Below are 25,795 nucleotides of genomic sequence, written 5' to 3' on the forward strand. Positions count from 1 at the left end.
GTTATTTAATTTCTAGCAATTAGACTATTTCTAACAAAAATGAGTAACTCCAATTTCTGCATTGTTTGTGTGATCTAGTTTATGATCCATAAGAACAGAAAACTAGATTGAAAAAGCTCGTTATTGAACATGGAAAATATCCCCTGTATTTGCCATAAATTATTTCTGGACGCTGCTAGCAGGTCAGCACACAGAATGAAGTCAAACCAGTGGGCTGGTCCCACTGTTCAATCACAGCAAGGTGCAGAACAAGGTACCCACCTACATCTAGCATTAATATGTATTCATCGTGCTGATAGCTGCCGTGTAGCTGCCATTTTTTCTGAAAGCACATGCTTCTTTGCCTCCTCTTTCATGCAGGTTTGCAGGCTTTCCCTGTCACATCCCTGGACTTGTGCCCAGCACATAATACAGGATGCTCAGTCGGGTGGTGGTGTGCTTCTCTGTCAAGCCTGTTGGATGCATACAGGTCTGAGCATGACACACAAGGATGAGACTAGTTCAGAGGAACTTAATTCTAAGGGAGATGCTAAGCACGTGGCAGAACCGTCATCTACACACAAAACACCCAAGACTGGACTCTTTCTTTAAGTAGAATCTTTGCTCAGAAACAGCCACAACAATGTAATTGCATGGGTGCAACCATTCACAGAGATCAGTTATGCCTAAATATGAGCTCATTTCTGGGCTTAGTTACCATAGTGAATAGACTGTACAGAAATTGTACACATCTCCATAGTCCACACTGATCTGAACAGCACATTATCTGTACTAGAAACACAGCAGACACAGTACGTGATATATCTTAAATATGACAGTTCAGTATATAGAAGTTTATGATCATGTTTGTAGAACTGCAAACTGATGTTTACTTTGCAATGGGCACTGCTTGCACATTATGAAGGTGCATTGAGTTGACAAAATTTGTGCAGACAATTAGTCTTTGCTTACATAAATGCCTCATTTGTGTGCACAAATGATTATATGAAAAATTCATGTGCATCTACAGTATCCTATTTAGGTATAATTGGTTGTGAGAAAACAACAGTTTGATTTTTTTTTCTTGCAGTTAATTAAATTCAGAGCTTAAATTAAAGTGTATGTTTGTTTTACTCCAGTGAGCAGAAATTTTTTCCGGCCCTCTGTTAATAATACATACTCATATGGTAGCAGCTGGCTCTCTTGGTGTTATTTTTCCAATAAATTATATCTTCACAACATACCCTATTTTTTTGCAGAAAGCTGAAGTTTGTTTCACTGTGTCTGGAAAGTTGTTGAGAATCACAGAAGGCATGCTTCCTACATTATCACCGTACCAGTTTCTTAATGTGAGTAAGAATCTGATTTTGTAATCTGAACAAAAATATGCAAAACGTACATAGAGGGATATACTGCAGCTTGAAATGTCTGTGTGTATTTTCTCTTTCCTTCAGTGGGACCACTTGCAAAGGCAAACAGGATTTATAATTAAAAACTTTCTTTTTATCTGTACTGCAACACTGAATCCTGAAAGGCTCATTTGGAACTAATGTTTTCATTTTCAATTCTCTTCCAGTTCCAGAGCTGCACTGAGAATGCCTTGTCATTTGTTTGACAGTTTTCTTTTTGAATATAATAGCTACCAAATGATTTGCAAATGTCGACTAACAATGTATACCTTTACTATAACAGTGCATAAATGGGCGGGGGTGAGAATGCTTTCATTAACATATCTAATATAAGGGCATTTTTTAATCAGAAGTGAGATTTGCATTAAAGGAGGCGATATACTTCTTTCTGTTACCGGTAAGGAATGTGTCTGGCATGTTAGTCCACAGGGAAAGGTGAGTGAGATGTTTTTTTGTCACATTGCAAGGATAAAAAACAGCCCTAAGCCGCAGCTGAGTATGCCTTTATCAAAATACAGTAATGCTAGAGGGATGGTGTGCAGTGTAACTGCACTAGTTACACTTCTCTAAAGCCATTCCTGCTCTAAGATCAAAACTAGCTGTGGGAATTTTTGTCTCTCCTCCAACAAGTGTAACACAGTGTCACACTATTACAGGGCTTGCTTGAGGTCTACTGGGAGGGCTGCAAAGTAGTTTTTAGGTAATAAGAGAATTGAGTATGCAGAATGGTGCAGGGCTCTTCAAAGTTAGAGTCTTCAAACATAGGGCTGATAGCAGCAACTTGCATGGATGGGGAGGGGGGATGATGAACCGCTAATTAATCCCTCTCCTTTAAAACATCTAGTAATAAGGGCTATACAACCTTCCCCATACCTTGCTCTAGTGTTGTGAAACTTCCCTATGGTTAGGAAGTCTTTCCTAGTACCTAACCTAAATCTAATATATCTAATGTGCTGTGAGGCTGATTCTTCCCATCTTTCCCTCAGACTAACACAAATCCTATCTCTATGTGTGTGTGTGTGCGTGTGTCTGTGTGTATACGTATACATATATATAAAAAGTCATATTATTTTCTTAATGAGTTCTGCACCTGATCGTAATGCACCAGAAAGAAGACTGCAAGTCCTCCCGATGAGTAAGAACAGATAATTCACCACAAATATAATGTCATGCTGTAATTTATAGGCTCCATTCTTCTCATCTCAGTAGAAATCCTTGCTTCTGCTCCTACTAATGTATCTGAGGATTTCTGTATATTATGTAAGGTTTGAGAAAGAATGTTTGTGAAAAGTGGCAGGTAATTATCTCTGTAGCCCTTCTTTGTTGTTGTGTCAAGATCTCTATCATTTACAGGCTTTGCATCTGGATAAATTAGTATCAGCCAGACAATGAAAATGTAATTTTTCCTTTAAGCTTGAGCTTTCATTCATGCAGACTTGGAAAAGCTAATGAAACCTGGAGTCACTGAAATGAGTTTCTCCAGAAAGAAACAAACTTGGCATTGTTTGTGCCAAGTCTTTATTATGTGACGCAAATGACACTAACAAACACTTGTATTTATTTTTACATTATTCATAGATAAATACAGAAAAAGGCAATTGAAGTTGGTGGAACTCCAGAGTATGGGACAGACTCAGAACATGCACATTGTTCTGTGTCGTTACAGAATATGAAGAGTGAATCTGATGACTTATTTGAGATGACGACCATTATTCATTTATGGCTTTGCATTTGGGAATAAAGTGAAAATCCTAAATTCATGCTGATAAAACCTTTATATCATATCAATTTCCTTCTGTCTGTTGTCCAGTAAGCTAAATGTTTGTTTTGCTCATCCCGAAAGAGGAAGGACAGAAGACATTTGCCTGCAGATGTGGTATTACATTACAGCTGTGGTGCTCTACTGGCTCACTGCTGCTCAGAGAAGGGGCAGTTTTGCTCTCTCCTTTCCTTGGCACGCTTTTTTTTGCCAGACTCCTGTTGATTCTCTTGAACGGGCTGTGACTCTCCTCTGACCAACAGTGAGCCAAACTGGCAGAAAACTATTCCTCTGCTGGTTTAGCCTGGATTTACATGAGGCCTGAAGTGGCATGAGAGAGGGGCCTGTACTGCTGGGGCTGGAGGGGGAGTTGACTGCAGCTAGCTAGCTTAGGTCCTCCTATCTGCAGTCTAGCTTGGGTTGATTTACACATCCTCAAGATCTCCTTTTCATCCTGGCTACTCATTTCTGCCTCTTTTTCTGCATTGACACAAGTTTCCATGCCTTGATAGTGACCCATGCTCATCTTGCTGAAAAAGCCTACCAAAAATGGTCATTTTTCAGTAGATCATTTCCCTGGCTCAATTAACCTCCTGATGCTGGCACAATGCAGGCAGTGACCCAGGATCCATGGAGTAGGAGACTGCAGGCAGCCGCTACATAAGCTTCTCTGGCAGCTTGCACTACCAGAGAAATTCACACTTAACCCATACATAGGGTGTTAATGCTGGTGCTAAAACCAAAGAAAAATATTTCTGCCAGGAAGCTTTCCCTGGCTGACATATACTAGTGCAAATTCACCACAACTCCATCATCTTCAGTGCAGTTGCTCAAACATGTAGAGTCTAAGGCCACACAGCTCACTTAGATTAACTTTTTAGATGTATCACAGGTTGCAGAATCTATCACTGCATCGTTTCCCTCTAAAAACAGCCTTGGTCTTGAGGATGTTTCTACCTTCCGGCCTTCCCAAATGATGAAACATAAATCAGAATTTTCTGTGTGGCTGAAAGACACAGGAGCCTAAACGTGCTTAAACATTCACACAGAGGTATATTATGTGCCTATAATATGTTATAAATAGAGTAGATGATCACATATGCCATACATTTGTGGTTGCAGTCTTGGGAGGATAGCAGGCCATGTTCATTGCTGTACTACACAAACAAGTAGTTAATGTTGCTGGATTGGACTATCACTTTCTTCTTCTGTGGAAGGAACCTGATTTTCCTTTCTCATGTGTATTTTCAAAGGGAATGAAGAACTTACACCAACAGTCTTGAAAAATATGTTCTGATGGTATTCTGGTAACACTTATGGTTGGAACAAAATTACACATTCACATAGTCTGCAGGCCAGAAGAGACCAGTAGATCTTCTTGTCAGCCTTTCTTATAAAGTGCCCTTAAATTTCATCCAAAATACTCTTGCTCTGAGCTGAATCTCTTCAGATGCTGTTAAAGTGGAACTTCCTGAAAGATACTGAATTTTGATCTGAAGACATCAAGAGATGAAGAATCCACTGCTGCCCTTAGCTGATAAATAATTTTAACATGACCTTAGAGCTAGCTTAATTAGAGATTGATATCTAGAACTTTCTGCCTTTTTAGTATGCCAAGCAGAAAACATCATGAAGTAACTCGTTTGCTACTTAAGTCCTTAACTGTCTGGCACTCCTCAATTCAGAAATTAGAATTATTGATTAGGTATCTACACTAAGCCTGTTTTAATGATCTCAACTACTTAGTACTAACCAGGAGTTGAGGTCCAAGGAAACAGGTCTCAGTGCCAAGATTTCACTCATCAGAGCTACACACAGCACTACTGCTGCCAACACACAGCACTACTGCTGCCATACTGTTTATCCTCGCAGGCCAGTCCTGGCTCTAACTCTCTTATTTGTTCCCAGGAGCCTTTCAGGGAAATAAAGGTTCTATAAAACCCAGAATGTTCTGGCTACTGGAAAGATATGCTCTGTGATATGCTGAAGCTCCCTCAGTATGAACAAAGAGTTCTCTGAACCAAGAAAGCCTACAATCGGTTTGTGTCTCAAGGTCCAGTTCCTCTGTGAACTGGCAAAGGGCAAATAAGGATTAAATTCACAATATGGCTAACCTTCAGTGCCTAATAAGGTCTTTCACCTCCACAATATTGCTGATGTCTCTACAACACAGTCAGACATGGTTGAAACTGTCCCAAAATTGGGAAAAGGGGACAACTTGTCATACTACGCACAAGAAAATGTAACCACGTTGAACCTCCCTAGGAAATCAGCCTAGTAAGAAACCTGCTTTTTTAATTTTAGGACTTCTTTCTGATTTTGGCATGCTACAGCCTGAATTTCTTAGCCCTCAAATGTATTTCAAGGACTATCTTCCTCCTTCTTGACTAAGGTTTTTGAAGGAGACATGAGCTAAGATGAATATATTTATGGCTATGTTGGTCATTTTTAATCAATGACATTGGGGTAGACACCCACAGATAAACGTTGAACCTCTAAAGAAGCCACTGAATAAAAATTCTAGGTTTATTTAGAGCTTGCCAAGTTCCTTATATAAACTAGAGCAGCCTTGGGGTCCCAGGTCTTTCCAAGTCTGAATTCTTGGTGTTGCAAATGGAAGAAATTGAGGCAGAAAGCACCACAGCTGTAATGATCTTCCTTCAGGGTGTCAATTACATTTGCTGTTTGCCTTATGGCACACCTAGGTGATTACAGTGTGAAGGCCAGCATACATTTGTTTAATGTATCCTTGAACTCTATTACATTTTCCACTCATGTTGCTAAAGCCTTATCTTCAATTACACTCCTTTCTATTTGCCCCAAGCTGTTATTTGTTATAAGGCCAGACTGACCCTGTTGTATCTGAAATGTCAGTGAATTAAATCAAATTTTTATACTTTTCGACTTGAACAGTTATTTCATGATGCATATAACAAACAGATAATGAGATCTGCATTTTATTAGACACACTGATGCTTACCGATGTTTAGCTATTAGGCAGACCAATTTTGCTGCTCACAGTCAAAATTACGTTTTTTTCTCTGTGGCTGGATAGCTGTCAATTGATTTAACTCATTGAAAATGTGTAGTATAATATTTTCCTTGGTGTTGCTTGCACTCATGCTCAGAGAATTGGATACATTTCTACTCTTTTTTCCTAAAAGGGAAGGGAGATTTCCATAGTTACATTTCTCTACAGTGTAAGATATTTGCCTCCTATATTCTGTGACAATTTTCCCAAGCTTTCTCTCTGATTCAAGGATATTCCAAAATCGCATTCGTAGCTTTAAGCATACACTTACATCCTATTTTTGATATTCAAAGTTAAGCACACTGTCTTGAATATGTTTCTGGAATAAGTCCATGTAAAAAGGGATCTACTGAATATGTTCCAATTGCTAACATGTACATGATCTAGTTGTAGCATTCTACACATCTTACGCTTTATATATATATGTGCTTATAATTTATGATTTATACAATGTGTGTAACACTTAAATGATAAAAATCACCAAACTGGGATCTAACCTATGCAAATATTTAGCTATATCACAGGATACACAATGATCCACTCTCTCCAAAAAGAGCCCAGCTACCACATGGTTCTCCTACCCTCTGAGAGTAGAGTCAGATATTCACAGAAAATCCAACTGCTGAATATCAAAGGGTTATCATACTCTCACCGGTTTCGTATGCGTATTCCTACTCTGTTTCTTGCTTTTGTACAACAAAAACTCACCCTCTTCTCTCTTGACTCTAAAAGGATAAAGGATGTAAAAGCTACTATAATTACTCAGATAAAGAAAAGAAAGCTTGATTCAGATAGGAATGTCTTTCTGAGATATCCTAAGCAGTCCAGAGATTTTAGATATCTATGTTTTACATATTTTAGTTATATAAAAAGATCTTACTACATTTAAAAAAAAATCCTCCCTAAAACAAATGGAAGAGATGCATCCAGATCCAGAGATTGCTTAAGGAAATCTATTTCCTTATCTACTTCTCACAGAAAACAGCTGCCATAATTTTTTATAATAAAACTAGACATGTTGATGGTTGATAGGCGCCACACAGGCAAGCGTGGGACTCAGGATGGTGCAGCCCATAAAAGAGAGGTTTGCTCTGGGGCACTTCCCAAGAGTTTAGGGACCCCGGGGGCACCATGGCCAGAGTCACCACACTGTGGGGTTGCCATAGCCCTCCAATGACCCCAGGAGTGCGGAGCGAACCTAGTGAGCAAAGGAGAAGTGCCACCGCAGCCTCACACTGTAAACATCTAGAATTTTGCCCTGGGTTATTTGCTGAACATCCCTACAGTTATCTGTTGATCATGTATATTGTTATCTGTTGACCACCCTGTTGACCATACTGTTGACCATATTGTTATCGGCTGAGGCCACTGGTTCTGTTGTGTAATCATGGTCTGGGACTGTTTGACTGAATAATGAACTAAGCCCGGGAAGGATAAAGCGAGTAAGCCACATACTTCTGGTGTGGACTCAGACTCGCCATCAGCTGGCCTGCGGACCCGGCAACCCACCCATCAGCGGGGACGCCCCTGATGCCAGCTGCCAGGGAGAACCTGAATCGTCTTGCTCAAGCATGGTGAGAACAATCCAGGGAAAACTATACTGGAGGACAAGGACAAGGAAAGGGCGGGAAGAGTCATTGTACCGTGCATCCATGGCTTAAACACAGAGTTCTGATATGTGTATTCTATTTTTAGTTCAGTTATATTTCTAGCTCTGCTATACTTTCTAGCTTTGTTATACTTGTAGATTGTCTGGTGTTAATTGTTTAGTGTTGTCCAGTGTCTGTCATATGCGTAGAACTGCTTAGATCTAATAAATTCTTCTATTTGGCAAATGATGATCTCTCGAGTTCAGTACAAGTAATCCCAGAATCCGAAAGAATCCCGGACACCCCTCTAGTGGCGCGCCACGATGGTTACCTCTGTTTACATAATCCAAGCCTTCTCACTAAACCTCACCTGTGTAAAATATTCCAGCTGGATGTGTATCAGGAATTGTTTGCTGGATGCACCTTAATGAACTCCTTGTGGTTCTCTACAACCCATGGTGTGGCCTTTTGTAATTCCGTTGTCATTAAGCTGGTGCTGTAATGCAACGTTTAATAGGCATGGCCGACACTGGGGAGGAGGGATTATCTGGGGCAAGGACATCCCGATGTTTTCTTAGAGCCACAGCTCTCAAAAAACCAGAAAGGCTGCCAGAAAGTCTCCTAAAAAGGGAGAACGTGCACCGTGGCAAGGACCACATGTCTTTGTGCCTCCTCCTCACAGCCGTCTCAAGCCCTAGTCCCCTTATGGACACCGTGAAGCTGTGGCCATGCTGCACAGAGGCCAACAGCAGAAGAAGGACGACCTGAGGCCAGACTTGCTGCAGCGTGGCCAAAACAGGAGGGATGGGGAGCATGTGTATGTGGGCAATTCTGCAAGACTGAATACAGTGCTAGGAGTCAAAGCTGCGGGATATGAGATATAGTATGGGTGAATGCTGCATGAAAGGCGTTAAAGCCGCAAAATGCTAAGTGGGTTTTTTTGACATTTCTCTAATGAGTGATTGGCTGTGATTACAAAACGACATTCATAACCCTATCGCCAAGTCAGCTGCTAGTGGTGATGTTTTAAAAGACCATGTTAACTGTTTTAGTGCTCAATAAAGCATAGAAGAAAAGAGAGGCATTAGCATATATTGGAGTGTGCGGAGGAGGAAGGACACTGGCAGTCTCTCCAGGAAGCTCTGAAGATGCATTAGGTCAGATGAGGAGTCCTTTTAAAAAAACATAGCCAGATTTCTTTGTTTCCACAAGGCCTGGCTTTTAAAATGCAGATGAATAATATCTTCTTTTAATGGAAGACACCCCATGAAGTACACTCAGAAGAGACACTGAAAGAGTTCAATGGTATTGAAGAGGAAGATTTAGACTCATTTTACTCATGAAATTCTGATAGGGAAGTCACCTTTTTGGTTCAGCTGAGTTCAGACCCACTGTGCTGCAGTCTAAACCTCAAAGTAAAGGTAACCACAGAAGAGGAACCTGTGGCCTGTGATATGTGCAGGCAGGAAAAGCATGCCTTCCGTGCACTCAGGAAGCCACCAGCTTTAACAAGCCAGATCCCTTGGCTTTCAAGTCCCATACTGAAATCGCCATACGGACAAGAATTACAAGGCATGTTCCCTCTACCTGGAGGCACCGGAAGAAACGTGGACGGGGTGGGAAGCTCTGTAAAAGAAGAGGAAGCTCACGGGCAGCAGGTGCCAGCAGCTCCCTTGGAGTCTGGTGGCTGTATCCAAGGGTAGCTCAGAGACCCTGGCCACGGCCGCCTTTGCTGGGTTGGTTTTCCCCCGCCAGCTTTTGCACATGCACATTGCTGCTGTCACACACCATGTCCCCAGGCTGGAGCTGAACAGGAGCCGCTAGCGAACTGCTGCAGCTCAGGGTGGTCGCTTCTGAGTTACAGCGTACCAACCCAGAGTCTAGGAGTAGCAGGCAGAAAAAAAAACAGCTATTTTATAATAAAATGCATTGCTAGACAATTAAAATAAATGTTTGACAACATTTTGCTGTCAAAGTAGTGAATACTGGTTGTCAAAAATAATGATACTACTGATAAAAATCCTTGCAAAAAAGAGAGACACATTTATACAAGTGCTTTCATCCCATGGGTTCAGAGAATTTTATAGATGTAACAAGAAGACATTGCTTGATCAGGTGCCTGCTGAAGGAGAAGGAACCAAAATAAAATATTTTTAACACAATCCTGTCAAATTCTATGACAGAAAGGATGTTTTGGGTCCTTTAAAAACTGCTGTCCCTATTCAAATAGCTGAGAGTAAGTTTGCTGTCTTTCGCCTGTGATCAAGAGGCAAGCTTTTTGTCAGCCCAGAGGAGATGTTTGCAAACCCTTTTCTTGCAAAGGCATGTGAGCAGACTCATTCTTGTTGCAGAAAACCCACATGGTCATATCCTACCATCTGATTTTTTTCTAGCTTTCAAATATCTCTCATTTGTACGAGGCTCTCAGTTGCTTAAATAACATGGAGATGAAATAAATAAGTAAAAGCCCACAGCTTTCCTGTATTCTCTAATGAGATATAGGCAGGTGGAAAGCCTGCCCTGTTACATGGCTTGAAAATACTGAGAATTTCACCTTGCTTAAACTAACAGCAGTTTTGCTGATCCGCACAGCCTAGGCAGGCAGGGACAGGGATGTGTACAGGTCTGCCTAATAACCAAGGAGGGAAGAAAACACTCCGCAGCTGGAAGGAAACAGCGTGTGAATATGGATGTGCTACACTCACTCATCAGCAAAACTCAAGCTGAGAAAGTTGTACAATCAACTATGCCAATCTTTCATTGGCAGGTACACTGTAGAGATGTCTCTGTAGCTGTTTCAGAAACCTCCAGGGAAGGAGACAGCACATAAAGAAATTAGGCTATTGAGGTGGAAGAAGAAAAAAGAATCTCCCACTGAAGAGATTATCTCTATGGGGGCTGACACGAGTGGTTTCATTTTCACTCACATTGCCACTTTGTTACAATAACAAAACCAATCTTGAACCCTAATTGTGGCTTGGAGAAGTCATTCAAACTGAGGAACAAAGCCCGGTTGACATGGGCATGGTGAACCTACTGCTGAGAAGCCGAAGGGAGCAGGATCGGGACAGCACTGGGAGCGAGCAGGGTATGTAGCACAGCCCATAGATGCTGCAAACCACTTTGTGCCAAGCTGCTCCCTCTCAGCACTGTGATTTTCTCCCATTCTGCAGCTTTGCTCAAGAAGTTGAAAGACAGTGGCTGAGGTCTATGGCTCTTGCAGACCTTGAGCTCCTTCTGCTCTTGCTTTCTGGTCTGCCTCTCCCTCCTCTGACAGAGCTTTCCCACTTTTACCCCATCCCTTGACCCTGACTGTGTCCCAGCCATCTCCTAGCTACATCCCCATACTAATCCCTGCAATACCTCTTCTTCCCAGGAAACATTCTGCTAATTACCTCCCTAGGTACCTCCCTAGCTTTAGAGGTCCACAGAATATATTTGGGGGGGCAGGAGAATATGGAAAGGGAAGGAAGGAGGTATAGGGAAAAAGTTGGAAGAACCGCAGGATGGAAAACTATTTAGAAAGATTTCTGTCCTTATTGGAGTAAACGGATCTTAAAACTTTTTTTCCCTGAGCTCTGAAAGAACATATCCAGACTATGAAAGGTTTTATGTAAATAAAGGTTCAGAATCCTATAACCTGCAATGAAGCAGAATGGTAGCCAGGAAAACACACAACAAAAAAGCCCATGTTCAGCCTAACACTATCACAATCTTTCCTACAGCTTCACACCTATGCAAATTGTCTGCCAAAAGGCGTAAAGCTCAAGATAAACAAATCTCTTCCACAATTTGGCATAAGGAAAAAGGGGCTAAACTGAAATGATAATTGAGTTTTAGAGATCCATCCATTTTCTGTCATCATGCCATCTGTCTCCCTGGCAGATTCCTGATAGTTTGTTTGCATTGGCAGCTTCGATTGCCAAAGCTCATGTATTAAGTTGGAGTTACCTACTCTTCCATACACATTTTATTATTTTTTTATATGCCTGCTGTTCTAGAAGATTGACAGAACTGCAGGATACCATGTATTCCTAGAAGCACAATATATTTTGACATTTTTTAAGTAGAAAGAAAAAGAAAGAAAGTAGAAAGCTTCAGTAGAAGAGACTTGAGAGACAGCTACTCAGAATAGCCAGCCACTTGGCACTCATATGGGACATGGGACATCACGATTTTTTAAGACCAGAAATATGGATACTTTTCCATTGTGATCTGCAACAACCTGCAGAGACTAAGTCCGTCGGAGTCACGGAAGGCATACTTTTCATGGCCTGACCACAGATAAAGAAGATTACAGCTGCTGGTGGATATATGTGTTAAGTACTTGCTACCACCAGAATAATAAATGAAAACTGTGGCGGCCTTATGAGGGCAGTACCCCTGAGGCAGGTTCCAAGTTATTGCATTACTGTCATAACTACTCACTGCAAAGCACCTTTGACTAAAACCTAATATGATGCCTAGCATAGCTCTGCTGACTCTCCTGGAATTACACAGATGATTAATGTTGTCCCTTAAGGTATGAAAGAGGTTATAAAATTATTTGTATTTCATTTATTTACACAGAGAGCAACTTTAACTGCAGCAGTGAATGATGTGGGAGTTGCCTGTAATACTTTATGAAGTTACATCCCATCTGTTCCTTTGATCATAAACGTGTTTTGTGATATGCAAAAACTACGGGTTAATTCCAGCAGGAGTTAATTCACATTAGGCAGGAAGATAGATAAACACTCCTGACAGTCCATTTACTGAGACATGCACAATAATGCAAGGTACTGTTTGGCAGTCCATCCTCCCTTTAGGTTGGCTGGGTAATAAATTGTGGCCAAATTCAAGAGACACGAGGACTATGAGGAAAGAGACTTACTAGGGAGTCTACACAAGAGAGGACTATGCTCTGTGCAAGACTGTGCAAATAGGCTGCTCTGTTAAACAGCCTTTGTTCTTGTTCTGCCTTGTTTCTATTGCAGAAATTAAACAATACTTTAGTTACACCACTGAGTTCATACAACTTTGACAATTCCTAAAGACTTGCATGCCCTAATCCCAATTAGACCTGCCATTAGAGACTGGATGAGGAATGGTTTTCCTGCCATACAAATAAAATGACAACAGGATTTCAATTTTTTGCTTCCATTTCCACTTCAGGGCAAACAGAGAGACACTTCAAAGTTCCTCATAAGCATCTGGAGCAAGAGAGCCCAGTCTGGCAAATGAGTCAGTTGTGAGGGCCCTCGCTGGGCATGTGGAGCACTCAGGTCTTGTTCCTGCCCTGGCGTACTCCCACAGTCCTGCTGCATGTCCTACTACGAAAGTGCAGGATCAGTCTCTGCTTCTCAGTCAGGAGGAATTGCTCCACTTTGCAATAAGTAGTTACAAGTTTCTGTGAGAGAAAGACTGACTCTGTCCCCCTGTTGCTGTGGCACTAGATTGGGATGTTAGAGATCCTGGGGTAAGTCCATGCTCCAGTAAATATGCAATTATTAAACAGCTTCAGTCGAAGAGACCTGAGAGAGAGCTCCTCAGAATAGCCAGCCACTTGGCAATTAAGACACTCATGTGGGACATGGGACATCATGATTCAAGCAGATAGCCTAAACTGGAATGCTTTGAACTTCGATTTCCTACGCCCCATGTAAATGCTCTAATTCATGGACTATTGCACTGAGGAGAGGGAGGCAATCATCCAATCTTCTTCCCAACTGGAGATACCACCCCAAACCTGAGAAACGTTTTATAAAATTAATTAAGATGACGAGATTAAAGTTTCTTTAAAATGGTTACATGTCCATGAAAATGGAGGGTTAGCATTCCTCCTCTCCCCTCCCAGAATCACATTTCTAACACCACTAGATACTGAAATTCAAACCAAGCCACAACTGGGGCATCGTGAGAATCAACCACAATGCAGGTATTGCCTGTCGTGGCTTGTTCTTGGAGAGAGGAGAGCGAGGGTCAGGTGTGTAGATGGCCTCTGAGGGCAAGAGAACAACCTCACAGTTTGTTCTGCTGTGCATTACAAGCGTGTCTGTATTTGAACAGTTTGTTGTAATAGGAAAGGAGCTGGTAGTGTGCAAGCGTGTTCAAAATGCATGTCTGGATGTAAAACATGGGAGCTGGAGTTGATGAATGTAATATGAAATTTAAGTGGTGGTTACCTGAGTTTTAGTAATTGCATTGATAGGATGAACACCTACTGAGCAGTCTGGCTGGCAACTGAGCAGAGCTCTCTCTGTTGGTGTATGTATATATGTAGTGAACATATGTGTTCCTTTAATGCCCATTTAACCTGGCAGTTCAACCTGCCCTGTAGACTTAATTCTCTTTTATCGACTAAGTATGCTCAGCAAAAACATCTCTTTAGCTATCTCCTTACACTTTTCTGCCAGTTATACGTAAAGGGGTCCAAAAGATCTGCATACTGATTCATGTTGAAAGTCCATTCAGACCTGTCCCCACCAGCAAGCTACGGGCATTACTTGGAGGTGAAAATAGGAAGTGGCACTGCAGTGATTGTGCCTGGGGAATTCCCTCCCAGCCTCCAGCAACCAGCTACTGAGGGATATTTTGAATAGAAAGGTTCCTCCGCTAAACAATACTTGGTAATGTAAGGACGTTTTGAATGGAAAGGTACCGCCAGTAAATGGTACTTAGTGAAGAGCAGCTTTTAATGGTCTCTGTTGGAAGGAACCCTGCTCAGCCTAAGTAAGTGGTGTCACTTTTTATACCTCTGGCACCATCAGTGAGGATGTGGGATAATCCTGACTTTGTAATGTAGATCCTTTCCCTAGAGAGTTTCGTAGACGTGATCATTCCATAAACATAACCAAATTGCTACAGATGCCAACATTTCACTCACTTTATGAATATCAACAGTCCTGATGAAATTAATGGGCTTACTAATGTGTAGAGCATAAACAGGATTTTGTCCTTCACAATAACAACATTTGTCCACCTCCAAAATATGGTGCATTCAAAGAGCTTACTCAAAGATTATAGAAACACAAAATCACTGAATGATTTAGATTGGAACAGATCCCTGAAGACCATCTAGTCCAACCCCCCACTTAAAGAAGGGCCAACTTCAAAGTTAGATCAGGTTGCTCCCAGCCTTGTCCCGCTGAGTTTTGCGTATCTCCAAGGATGGAGATTTCACAGCTTTTCTGGGCTCCTGTTTCAGGATTTGACCACTCTTGCTGTGTCTATTGCATCTTGTCCTATCACTGTGCACCTCTAAGCAGAGTTTGCCTCCACCATCTCTACATTCTCCCATTACATAGCTGAAGACAGCGACAAGATTTCCCCCTTAGCTTTTTCTTCTTTACGATTGAAAAGCCCAGTTCTCTCAGCTTCTTCCTATATGTCATGTGCTCCGGTCCCCTAATCATCTTAGTCAATGTCTTGTACTGCGGTGCTATATAGATATTTGCTTACATTTTCTATTTCCAGTTAGTACTCAGCTGAGCCATTCAACTCCAGAATCTGCTGATATAAATTTTCAGAAGTCCAGTAAGTAAGTTAATGAAAATATGAATAAATTTTCATTATATCATAATCCAGTTTTACTTCCTCAGATTTAATACATTTTATTTCCATTTTCTTCTAAAACTATTTTGTTGTGCTTCTTCCTAAAGCAAAAGAACTAATATCTTCCTAGAAGCACATATTCCATAGTCTGCGGTTAATTCTGTTAATTCTGGGCTTCATATGACTCTCCAGGAAGGGCCCATGCAACAGAAATCCCTCAGTCCTAGGAACTGCCAAGTGTTTTGATCAATTGAATGATAATCAAGGATGTCTGGCACCTTACAGACCAGGAATTTTAAATCAGGCAGCTTTATGAAAGCATGCAAAACCCATTTGTCCTTTGAGTTGTAAGTGAAAAGACTACCCATTCAAAAATTGTAAGTATTCATGTGCGTAAGTGAGAAAATAATGATCTCGCCCTAAAAAGATGGCAGTATACTTCTGAAATTATGTTACAGTCTCAAAGACTCCATCTTTTCTAGTAAATACAATGGACCAGGTCCTGTTCTCTGGCGCTGAGGACAAGCGTCACAGCACGAGTCTCTACGGGTGAGTTCTCTTCCCACCAAAACAGGGAGGCCTCGTGCCTGTGCGTTAGTGAGCACAGCTCAGGCCCATGCTGCCCCCCAGACCATGCCTAGGGCCTGCCTGCAAGGCTGCTGCCTGGCAAGGGCCAAAGCAGTGCCAAGGAATGGGCTGAACGGGGGGTAGATGTGCAACAGAGCCTGTGCCCTGGCTGTGTGTCGTTTACTAGTGCAGACACAGCCAAAAAGTGACAGTATGGGCCCAATTCCCCCCACTGACAAAAATTCCTGAACCTTTTTTTGCATATGCTCCCTTTGTTTCACTCGGTAGCATGGAGAAGCCATAATATCAGACATCTCCTTTATTCAGTCCTTGCTAACAGTTACTTTGCTGTTTTTCATTAAGAAGTTCAGAGGGATTTAGAAGAAACTCTAGAAAGCTGCCATTTGGTTTTACCCTCCACAGTACCAGCAGCGCAGGACGCATGTGCTACGCCCCAGAACATCTGCTTCATTTGTGTGTTCTCCCCAGCTCTCTGAAAGGGCACTACGCCGGCTCACGTCCTCATCACCATTTCTTAATATTTATGCGCTCGCTGCCTCCCTCCCACCCGGAGCTGACCCGCGTTGCAGGCTGAGCGTTGCGGGAGCGACTGCCGGCTCCTCGCAGCCACGCTCACTCCAGGTGACAGCCAAAAGCTCTTTGGACATGTTAGCGCGGGACCATCTGGAGAAGCTGGGTGCCAGGGCAGGTAGAGCCCGCGGGAACGCTGCCGCAAGGCTCGCAGGCTGGAGCTGGCGTGCGTCCTTGCAAGGAGCTGGGGCATGTGGAAAGCTGCCTGCTGGGTTTATATTTTGCTTTCCACTGCGAGGCCCAGGATCCCACTCGCAATCACAAGCAGCGTGATAAAAGAAGCAGGTAGAAGGCTCAAGCAGGACTTAATAACAGTAGCCAGGGGATAGATTATTTGGAATAAAAGGCCAGCCAGCTGCTAACAAGTTATGAAATGTAGAAGTGGAAGTTGTCAGAGAAATAGCCCCCGCCACACCACACGCACGCACCGCATAACTGAGACGGCCGTCTGCCCGATACGCACTCCGGCACTCGGGAGCTTGAAGCTTCCCGTGGCACCTCGCCGATCCGTTTTTAGCGTCAGTGTCCCGCTGACGTTAACTTTTCGCCCAAGACTCCGCCGCGACGGGGAAAACGGGCTCGGCCGGCGCAGACAAAGCCGGGGCGCCGCTTCCCGCAAGGGCGCCGCGGCGCCGCCGCCAGCGCCGCCTCGCCTCCCCCGGCCGGACCCGCCGCCGGCGGCAGCCCCGCCGCGCTGACATGACTAAGCAGGGCCCCGCGCCCCCGCCGCTCGCCCCCCGCGCCGCCACTCACCTGCCGCCCCGGCCCCGCCGCCGCCGCCGCCGCCGCCGCGGCTCCTCCGAAGGGGCGCCCGCTCCGCCGCCGCGGCCGCGGGCAGCGCCGCCCCGCCGCGCCGCCGCGCCCCGCCCCGCGCCCGCGGAGCCGAGCCGGAGCCGCGCCGGAGCCGAGCCGGAGCCGGAGTCGGAGGCGGGCGGGGCTGCCGCGCCGGGCCGGGGGCTCCGCCGGGCGCCGGCTGCTGCCGCAGGCGCTGCCCCGCGGGGATGGGGACGCCGGCGGGCGGCCCTGCGGCGGGCAGCGCGGGGCCGCCGCCGCTCGGGGCGGCCCGGGGGCCTCCGCGGTAGCGCGTCCCGCCGCCACCGGCGCAGCGCGGCCACCGCTCCCGGCGCCCGCGGCCGCCGAGCCCCGGCGCCCTCCGCGCCGCCGCGGCATGGACCGGCCGCTCAACCTCAGCTGCCTCGCGGCCCCGACGCCGGTCGCCGGCAACCGGAGCGGGGCCCCCGCGGGCCTGGACGGCGGCCGGGCGCCGCTCTCCGTGTTCAGCGTGCTGGTCCTCACCCTCCTGGCCATGCTGGTGGTGGCCACCTTCCTCTGGAACGGGCTGGTCCTGGCCACCATCCTGCGCGTGCGCACTTTCCATCGGGTGCCCCACAACCTGGTGGCCTCCATGGCCGTCTCCGACGTGATGGTGGCGGCCCTCGTCATGCCCCTGAGCTTGGCGCGTGAGTTGTCGGGGCGGCGGTGGCGGCTGGGCCGGTTGCTGTGCCAGGTGTGGATCTCCTTCGATGTGCTGTGCTGCACCGCCAGCATCTGGAACGTCACGGCCATCGCCCTGGACCGCTACTGGTCCATCACCCGCCACCTGGAGTACACGCTCCGCACCCGGCGCCGCATCTCCAACATCATGATCGCCCTCACCTGGGCGCTCTCCGCCTTCATCTCCTTGGCCCCGCTGCTCTTCGGCTGGGGAGAGACTTACTCGGAGGACAGTGAGGAGTGCCAAATCAGCCAGGAGCCCTCCTACACCATCTTCTCCACCTTCGGCGCCTTCTACCTGCCCCTGTGCGTGGTGCTCTTTGTGTACTGGAAGATCTACAAGGCAGCCAAGTTTCGCATTGGATCTCGGAAGAGCAATTCCATCACCCCCATTACACCGGAAGCCCTTGAGGTAGGTCATCGTGGTTGGTTTTTGCTCTAGAGAACTGCTGGTAGCAAATGAGCCCCCAGCTGCCAAGACCCCACCGTGCTGGGAAAACTTAAAGTGTGCGAATAAACAGCGACGCACCAAAGCTGTGCGAATCCCGAAGGCTTTCAGGGGAAAATTGATTGCAAATCTTGCAGGCTGGTCTTTTGACTGCTTCCGAGTCCCTGCTGGGAACCTGTGTGCATGCAAGGTGTAGCTAATGCAACTTTGGGCCGGCTTGGGAGTCTCGGCTCCACGTGGGCGTGCAGTGACTCACAGGAGTCGCCCCGTGGAACGCTGAATCAGTGCTTGCTAACGTGAGTAAGGGGTCACCACTTCTCCCTCGGCGAGGTGTGTGGGGGTGGGGATGGATGGGATCCCGCCTAAACTAGGGAAGATAACCTGGAAAGCGGCTGTGTTTTGGGGGAGGCTGTGTCTGCCCACACAAAAGACACATGCAAAATGTCCTTGTAAATCCTTCCTAATCATGGTGAGATGGGGTCAACTTATCCCCGAGTACGGTGTTTGTGCACGGTAAGGATTTCTTGGGGGTACTGTATGCCTAGTACTCTTTTTTTCCTGTGTCATATTAAGAATTCTTAATCTCACCATGTTCAGGGGAAGCAAGGACACTTTTGTGCATGGCGTATGCTTATGTGCCTGTTCTGCTGTCCTGACTGTAAATCATAAATGCGCTTATTGTGATGCTTTGTGATCGGTTCTATGTGCACAGATTTCGCTACTGTCTTTAGTTTCTAGCCTCACTTAAAAGCAGTTCTGCTGCTGAGAATTAGGGCATACAACCAATCTCCCCTCACTTAGAGTGCAATGCAGATGGCGCACATTTCCACATTTCCCAAAACTCTGGCTATCACTTGCATAATTCGGTTGTGTACCTGCTCTGTGGCATCAGATGACTGAGGCACATATGCTGCAACTTGTATTTGTGTTTGGCAGGTAAAGGAAGCTGCCCAGGAGCCACAGATGATCTTCAATGTCCGTCACGCCACCGTTACATTCCAGACGGACGGAGACACATGGAGAGAGCAGAAGGAAAAGAGAGCTGCCCTCATGGTGGGCATCCTCATTGGGGTCTTCGTGCTCTGCTGGATCCCCTTCTTCATCACGGAGCTCATCAACCCGCTGTGCTCGTGCGACATTCCACCCATTTGGAAGAGTATTTTTCTATGGCTAGGCTATTCAAATTCCTTTTTTAATCCACTGATCTACACTGCTTTCAACAAAAACTACAACAATGCTTTCAGGAACCTGTTCTTTAGGCAGCACTGAGCAGGAAAAGGGAAGCTTTCCCGCTTCCCCAGGAACCTGATTTCAATGCTCAATGAATCCTACCAAACTCTTGAGGAGGTTCAAAGCCACAGATGATGCTAAAGCTTTATACCCATGGGTCACATCAAAGACCCAGCAATGGTCCCAGTTCCTACGCAGAATTTCGGTCCCAGCTTCTAAGTTGGTTGCTATTTTTCCTGCAAACAGCATGCAAGGGTTTCTCTGGCCAGCAACAAAGCATTCTTCTTCCGGTCCCCAACTGCTTTCCTCCCACCCTTATAGTGACTTTCATGGGATGTTTGGTGGCAGTAATGGTGCAGAGGAGTCTTGTGGAAAAGAGACATATTTGAAACTCTGGTTTGGCCCACCGCTGCCTGCTCTCTCAGAATATTAACCAGCTTTGTCCCACGTGCAAAGCTGGGACGCTTTAATGTCAGGAGGTTTTGTGATTGTATACGAAACTAGGTATTTTATGATTTGGTTGAAAAGACTGTTTTGTCTTGTCTTTCATAGGTAGAGATTGTCAAGTGTGTGCATTTGGGGCATAAAACCCTCAGTAAGGGTTGAAAGCAGACTCCAAATGCAAAAGCCTTTTCTCACATCCTTTGTCAGCAATGGATTGTGCTATTTGCTGTTGGATTCCATGTAGCAAGCTTTTTTAAAAAATATTTCTTGTGGAAGCTTCATGCATGGTACACACTGGAATGCGCAAGAATGCATGGGAAATCCGCCACTCATTCCCTGCCTGCTGAGTGTAAGCATCTGCCTCGCACCTTTACTTTCTGAGTTCAGAAATATTCAGGTGTTCCCTGGCTGTAAATGTTAAACTTTGCGTCTGTGTTTCACAGGAGAAATCGTTCTAAATCCTGGATGTATTTTGAGCAGTTGGGCTGATTTCTTGTTGTTGCTGGGAGATGCAAGGGGTGTATTTCAGACTGCATATCAGTGAGGAGCTGGTTTTGATTATTTATGAGTGTGATCCAGATCTTACTAAAGTCAAAAGAGAGACCCCATTTAGTTTCAGGGAGTGCTGGTTTGCTGGCAAAATGCAGTTAATGACCAACAAAGTTTGATACTGGAAGCATAAAAAATCCATAGAAATAATTTACTGTAAAGACCAGACTTAGTTCTTCCTTGCCCTTCTCTCCCTCTCTTCTCCCTCCCTTAAGCTCCAGTCCTGCCTGCTGGTTATTGCTAGTTGCCTCCCCATCTTTCCACGGTGCCGACGTAATTATAGTAGTTGACATTTCACTCCTAGAATTAGAATTATGCGCTTTATACTGCATCACTGGGAGAATGACAGGCCTTCAGAAAAAGAAAAGCATTAGTTTTAACTATCAGTTTTTAAGAAGCAGCCCTGAAATCAGGCTGGAACTGAAATGGTGGGGAAAAAGACAAGATGGGCATCGGAATGAGATGATTTCATGTCAGATATCTCAAGAAGCAGAGATAAAAGGGAAAAACCATCTGTAAGTCACTAGAAAGCTCCCTGGTGGTGAATAGGATTAGTTCTTATTCTTAGTGGATCATGAGACATCAAATGTTAAAGTTGTCGCAGGTCCTTTAAACCAGTCAAAAGCCTTGGTATAGCTGGTAGAAAAGACCTTTTTCTTCTCATATCTTGGGACAGGTAAAAATGCTCATATCTTGATGTGCTATCAAGCATTGCAGCTCTTTCAGGATAAGTTAGACAAACATCAGCCAGGAGTGATAAAGGTGTACTTGATCCTGCCTCGAAGCAAAAGGAGGGATAAGATGGCCCTTGAGATCTTTTTCAACTCTGTTTTATAAAAGTCTATTAGAAACCATAGATAAAATCCTTATTGAAGGCAACGGACAAATTCTCAGTGAATTCAAGAAAATCAGGATTTTATCCAGCATGTCCTGTCTTGTGAAAGGATTGTTTTAATGATAATTAATTCAAGGAGAAGATCGGTGGGATGGGAACAGTCTTCTAACTCTGCTCAAATGGCGTGTCTGATCAAGCTTTTGTGCTAACCATGGGCAATCTCTCTACAGCTAGTAAAAAGCCTTTTCTTTTTTTTGTTACTTAGTTTTGAACCATTATCAGTGACACCTCTGACATATCAGAAATTTTAATAAACTCTTGAGCCACTTTTTTACTTAGGTAATAAGGTTGCATTGCTTTCTCTGGACAGTCTGTCACCAATGCAAAGTTGTTCTTTCTGACAGATTACTACTTTTGTAGTGTGAAGGGCTGTTCAGCCAAAAATGAGTTGGAGAAAATGCTCCCTTGTCCAGCCAGCCCTTCAGTTAAGCTTGCCAGCGCCTAGAAGTAGAAGATGGGCTGTTTGTTTCATCTGGACAGCGTTGCTCTGAAATACAACTGATACTCTTTTAAAAACTTATACTTTTAAGCACAGAAAACCTTCTTTAGTTCTGAAACAGAAGAAATAAATAACTTTAAAGCTAAACACAGTTGGGGAAAAAGTGTCCCAAATGTATTATGTTAATTGATTAAACAGCTCTTCATCTATATCATTAACATCTCCTTGCTATCCTTGTTTTTTAAATTCTTAACAGCACCATGGCTTCAATAACTCTAGCACTACCTATTTAAACACTCAACAAAGGGTTAACCACGAAGTTGGAGGGATTGAGGACTTTAGTCCACCATTTTAACACATGATGTCACATCTACACAACCCCCTGTTTCGGTCAGGGCTGTGTCCCTCCCCATTATTATTTGCTCTTTGACAAATATTGTAGATTCTCTGTCGTTCCTACTGTTCTGTTTTGTGGGGGATTTTTGCACTGGCTATGGAATAAACTGCAAAATCAAATGTATATCCTGTATAAGTAGACAAAAATTAAACTGAAATCAATGGGAAAGGTTCCTACTTTTGCTGCAGCTTGGTGTCTGGGATGCAAGTCACCTTTATTATATTCTATATTTATTCATGCTATGCCTTAAGCAGTGACAAAGAGACATGAGAAGATTATCAAATGTCACCAGAGAATTGTGATTTGTCTATAGTTGCAGGTAGTCCACTGTCCCAGCCTAAGTCACATCCACATTTGTTTGACAACCCCACATCCAGGACAATCCATCCTGATCTTCTGCAACTGATAGCTCCCAGCTGGTCACAAGTTTTGTTCCTTGGAGTCTCAGCATAATTAACAACTACATTATGGGCCAATTCCTACAGCTCTTGCTTGAGACTGAAGACCATATGCTTTGCTTTTAAATATCATTCTAGCGATGTAGTGTGAGCATACAGGAAGAATATGAGTATTCTGGAGATCATGCTGAAGTTGCACCTCAAAACATGCGGCTATGATCAGAGCACAGTGAAGGGGCCTGGGGAAACTTTAACTTCTGATCCTGGCTCAGAGGCCTTTTACAAATCTCCCAGTATTCAAATACGTATTCTGAGTTGGTCCCCAGAGATCCAAATCATGTTTGAAGACAACCTGAGCTTCAAAGACTGTATCTTGTATCTTCATGTTTCCCATTTATAAAACAGAATCAGTGGTGTGAAGAGATCTACCTTGCTGAGGCTTTGTGAGGATTAATTAATAAATGTTTATCATGTAGCAGGAAGGTGGAACACCCTGGTATAAATGCCGAGTAGCATTATAAATCGGGCTTCTATTTAATTTCTCAGAAGAACATTATTAGCCATTATTATTGAGTTTCTATGCCATTCAATGGCAATATAATAATTCCAGAAAAGATTTAACTAACCTTCTTCCACTTACAATTAATTTATTTTCCTCTCAATGCTCTGACAGTTCAATGAACTGCATAGAACATCTGTATGGAAACTTGATAACTAGAGCAAATAAGGGCCGTGCTGAATGCTGTCTATTGAATGTCTCCTTGCAATGCTGAATACATATTGTCAAGGTTCAGGGAGCAGCAGCTCTCAAGGCAGTCTGCTACTACATTGCCTTTATTTTTAGGGAGAAAGAAAGGTCACAAGAGAGTGCGCATGTATTAAGTGGCAGATTCACTTAACACCTTCCTCCTCCACCCCCACACTGTTGACATTTGTTTTCAGCGTAGTCACATCAAATAGGTGACTCCAGGACACATGCCAATCCTGTACAGCTAGAAGTGGGCCATGCATGCTTCATGATCCATTAATTTGCCCGGACTTTTCCTAAAAAATACTGCTGAGAGATGTGGCCTCTAAACTGGCAGTGGCAGCTGAAAGCAGGAGTTTCACGGAAGCGAAGTTGCAGGCAATTAAAAACATTTCACTTGACAAAGGGAATTAATGACTACGAGTTCCAGCAGTCGCTGCAGGGAGGTACAACGGACAGAATGTCCAAGTGACGTTCACAACGTCACGGTTTGAGCTGCTTTGTTCATGAGGGAGGCGTCGCCGTTTTGGACTTGGATCCACTGTTGTACCGGCACTGATACAGGAACAAACTGGTACGGCAACAAACTCGCAGGGAACCTCGTATGGACATCGCTTACACTCACCGTGGGAATGGTGGGGTGACTCACCCATGGCAAAATCCACATCCCCACTGAGATATACACCTGGGTGAACATCGCGTAGCTGCCAGCAGATTCACTGATTTCAAAAGACGTGGCCAAAGAACTCCTGAAACCATCATAATTTTCAGGAACGCTTGGAGCGCTGAGGAAGTTGCAAAACACTGGAAGACAGCTGAAGTTGTGCCAGTATTTTAAAAGGGCAAATTGAGTGAGCCAGGTATTTATAAGGCTAATACCGTTACTGAAATTGATCCTTGGCAAAAGCACGGAACAGCTGATAAAGGACTCAATGAATAAAAAATTACAGGAAATAAATATAATTAAAATAAATCACATTGATGTCTTTCTTTGATTTCAGCACATGGCTCATTGCTAATGGTGATATAAAGTATTCATTTTTCAGTAATGAATCTGACTTGACAACACTCTCTCAATGCTTTCATGAAGAAGCGAATAAAACGAGAAATCAATATGTGGTTCAAACTGTACAATGTTTGCAAATGACTCATGGAGTGGGAAAGGTGTAAATAAAGAAAATGAAGTTGGTTTTGCAGAGAAATCAGGATGCAAGTCAATCAGGGACATTTTAATACCGCGCATGGAAAGCCATCCATCCAGGAGCAGAGGGGGGATGTTGTCCTTTCAGACTGGGAGGCAGTGATTGCGCCGGGGCGGGAGGCTGCATGGCACATAAGGAGCTGAATAGTGCAACAGTTCAGCGCAGTGGGGAAAAATGGACATTTTACCTGTGTGTGGGCTGTGTCCAGGTATGGATTTTAAGCCTGGTCACTGGAGACTGGAGTCACTGATACTATTTCACTGCATTCTTTGCCTCTTAGCTCTTTCCCCCCCTCCACACATACTGCCAGGCAGCCAGCCTCAGCCTTTCAAATCGCTGTTCAATATTCTTTCCCATGCTGGCTAAGTCAAATACTTTCCCTAATCAACCTAAAAAGCAAGACAGATGGACCCTTTCTCTGCATCCCCCAGTGCATTGCTGTTGTTTCTCAGTCGAGCTAATAATTTTGTTGGTGGGAACGTCATCGGCTGCGATGCAGAGCCCCTCTGCCTGCCTGTTCGAGGTTAGGCAGGGGCACACGGGGCTCCAGCTCCGGCGGGGTCTGCACCCCGGCAGAGGCACAGCCCTGCTCAGCTCTCTGAGGGGAACTAGTAAGGGAAGGGGGGAAATGGGAGCTATGCTTTCACCTCGGATTTCTATCAATCAATCAGAGCCATTCCTGACAAATAAGCCCCAAATCTTTCTTCTAGCAGCACTCCGTGCTTCTAGTGAAAGCAAAGCTGACCAGGCTGCCTCGGTGGGGTGTCTGGTCATCTGCGTAGGAACACAAAGAGATGTGAAAAAAATGTCCTCAACCCACTGCGAACCACCTGGGAGAAGGAACATTTGCTGCATTATTTAGGTATCCAACTTTTTCCGTTCAATACACTTCCCACATTGCCAGCTGCAGAAGGTAAAAATCTCTGTATCTTTCCAAACTATCTGCTCTTGGCTAGATCCTCTAATTTGTTCAAACATTGACCTGAATGTTTGCACTTTTCATCACTTCAGTGTTGCAGCCTAAGGTCTCCGCTGCTTCCTTGTGCCTTTCGGTGACCAAAAGGTGGTTATGCACTGTTCCCATGGGCCTTGG

At 44.4% G+C, this 25,795-nt stretch overlaps 1 protein-coding gene across 1 annotated transcript; it reads left to right on the forward strand.

Annotated features, from left to right (window-relative positions):
• The first annotated feature begins 17,626 nt into the window (after window positions 1-17,626).
• HTR5A (5-hydroxytryptamine receptor 5A) lies at window positions 17,627-22,525 on the forward strand. Its single transcript, XM_026095741.2, has 2 exons — window positions 17,627-18,364; window positions 19,337-22,525. Exons 1-2 carry the CDS (start codon window positions 17,627-17,629, stop codon window positions 19,667-19,669), a joined length of 1,071 nt encoding a protein of 356 aa, XP_025951526.1. The 3' UTR covers window positions 19,670-22,525.
• Window positions 22,526-25,795: the final 3,270 nt, after the last annotated feature.

The sequence above is a fragment of the Dromaius novaehollandiae genome, chromosome 2 (genome assembly GCF_036370855.1).
Source record: "Dromaius novaehollandiae isolate bDroNov1 chromosome 2, bDroNov1.hap1, whole genome shotgun sequence".
Taxonomy (NCBI): Eukaryota; Metazoa; Chordata; class Aves; order Casuariiformes; family Dromaiidae; genus Dromaius; species Dromaius novaehollandiae.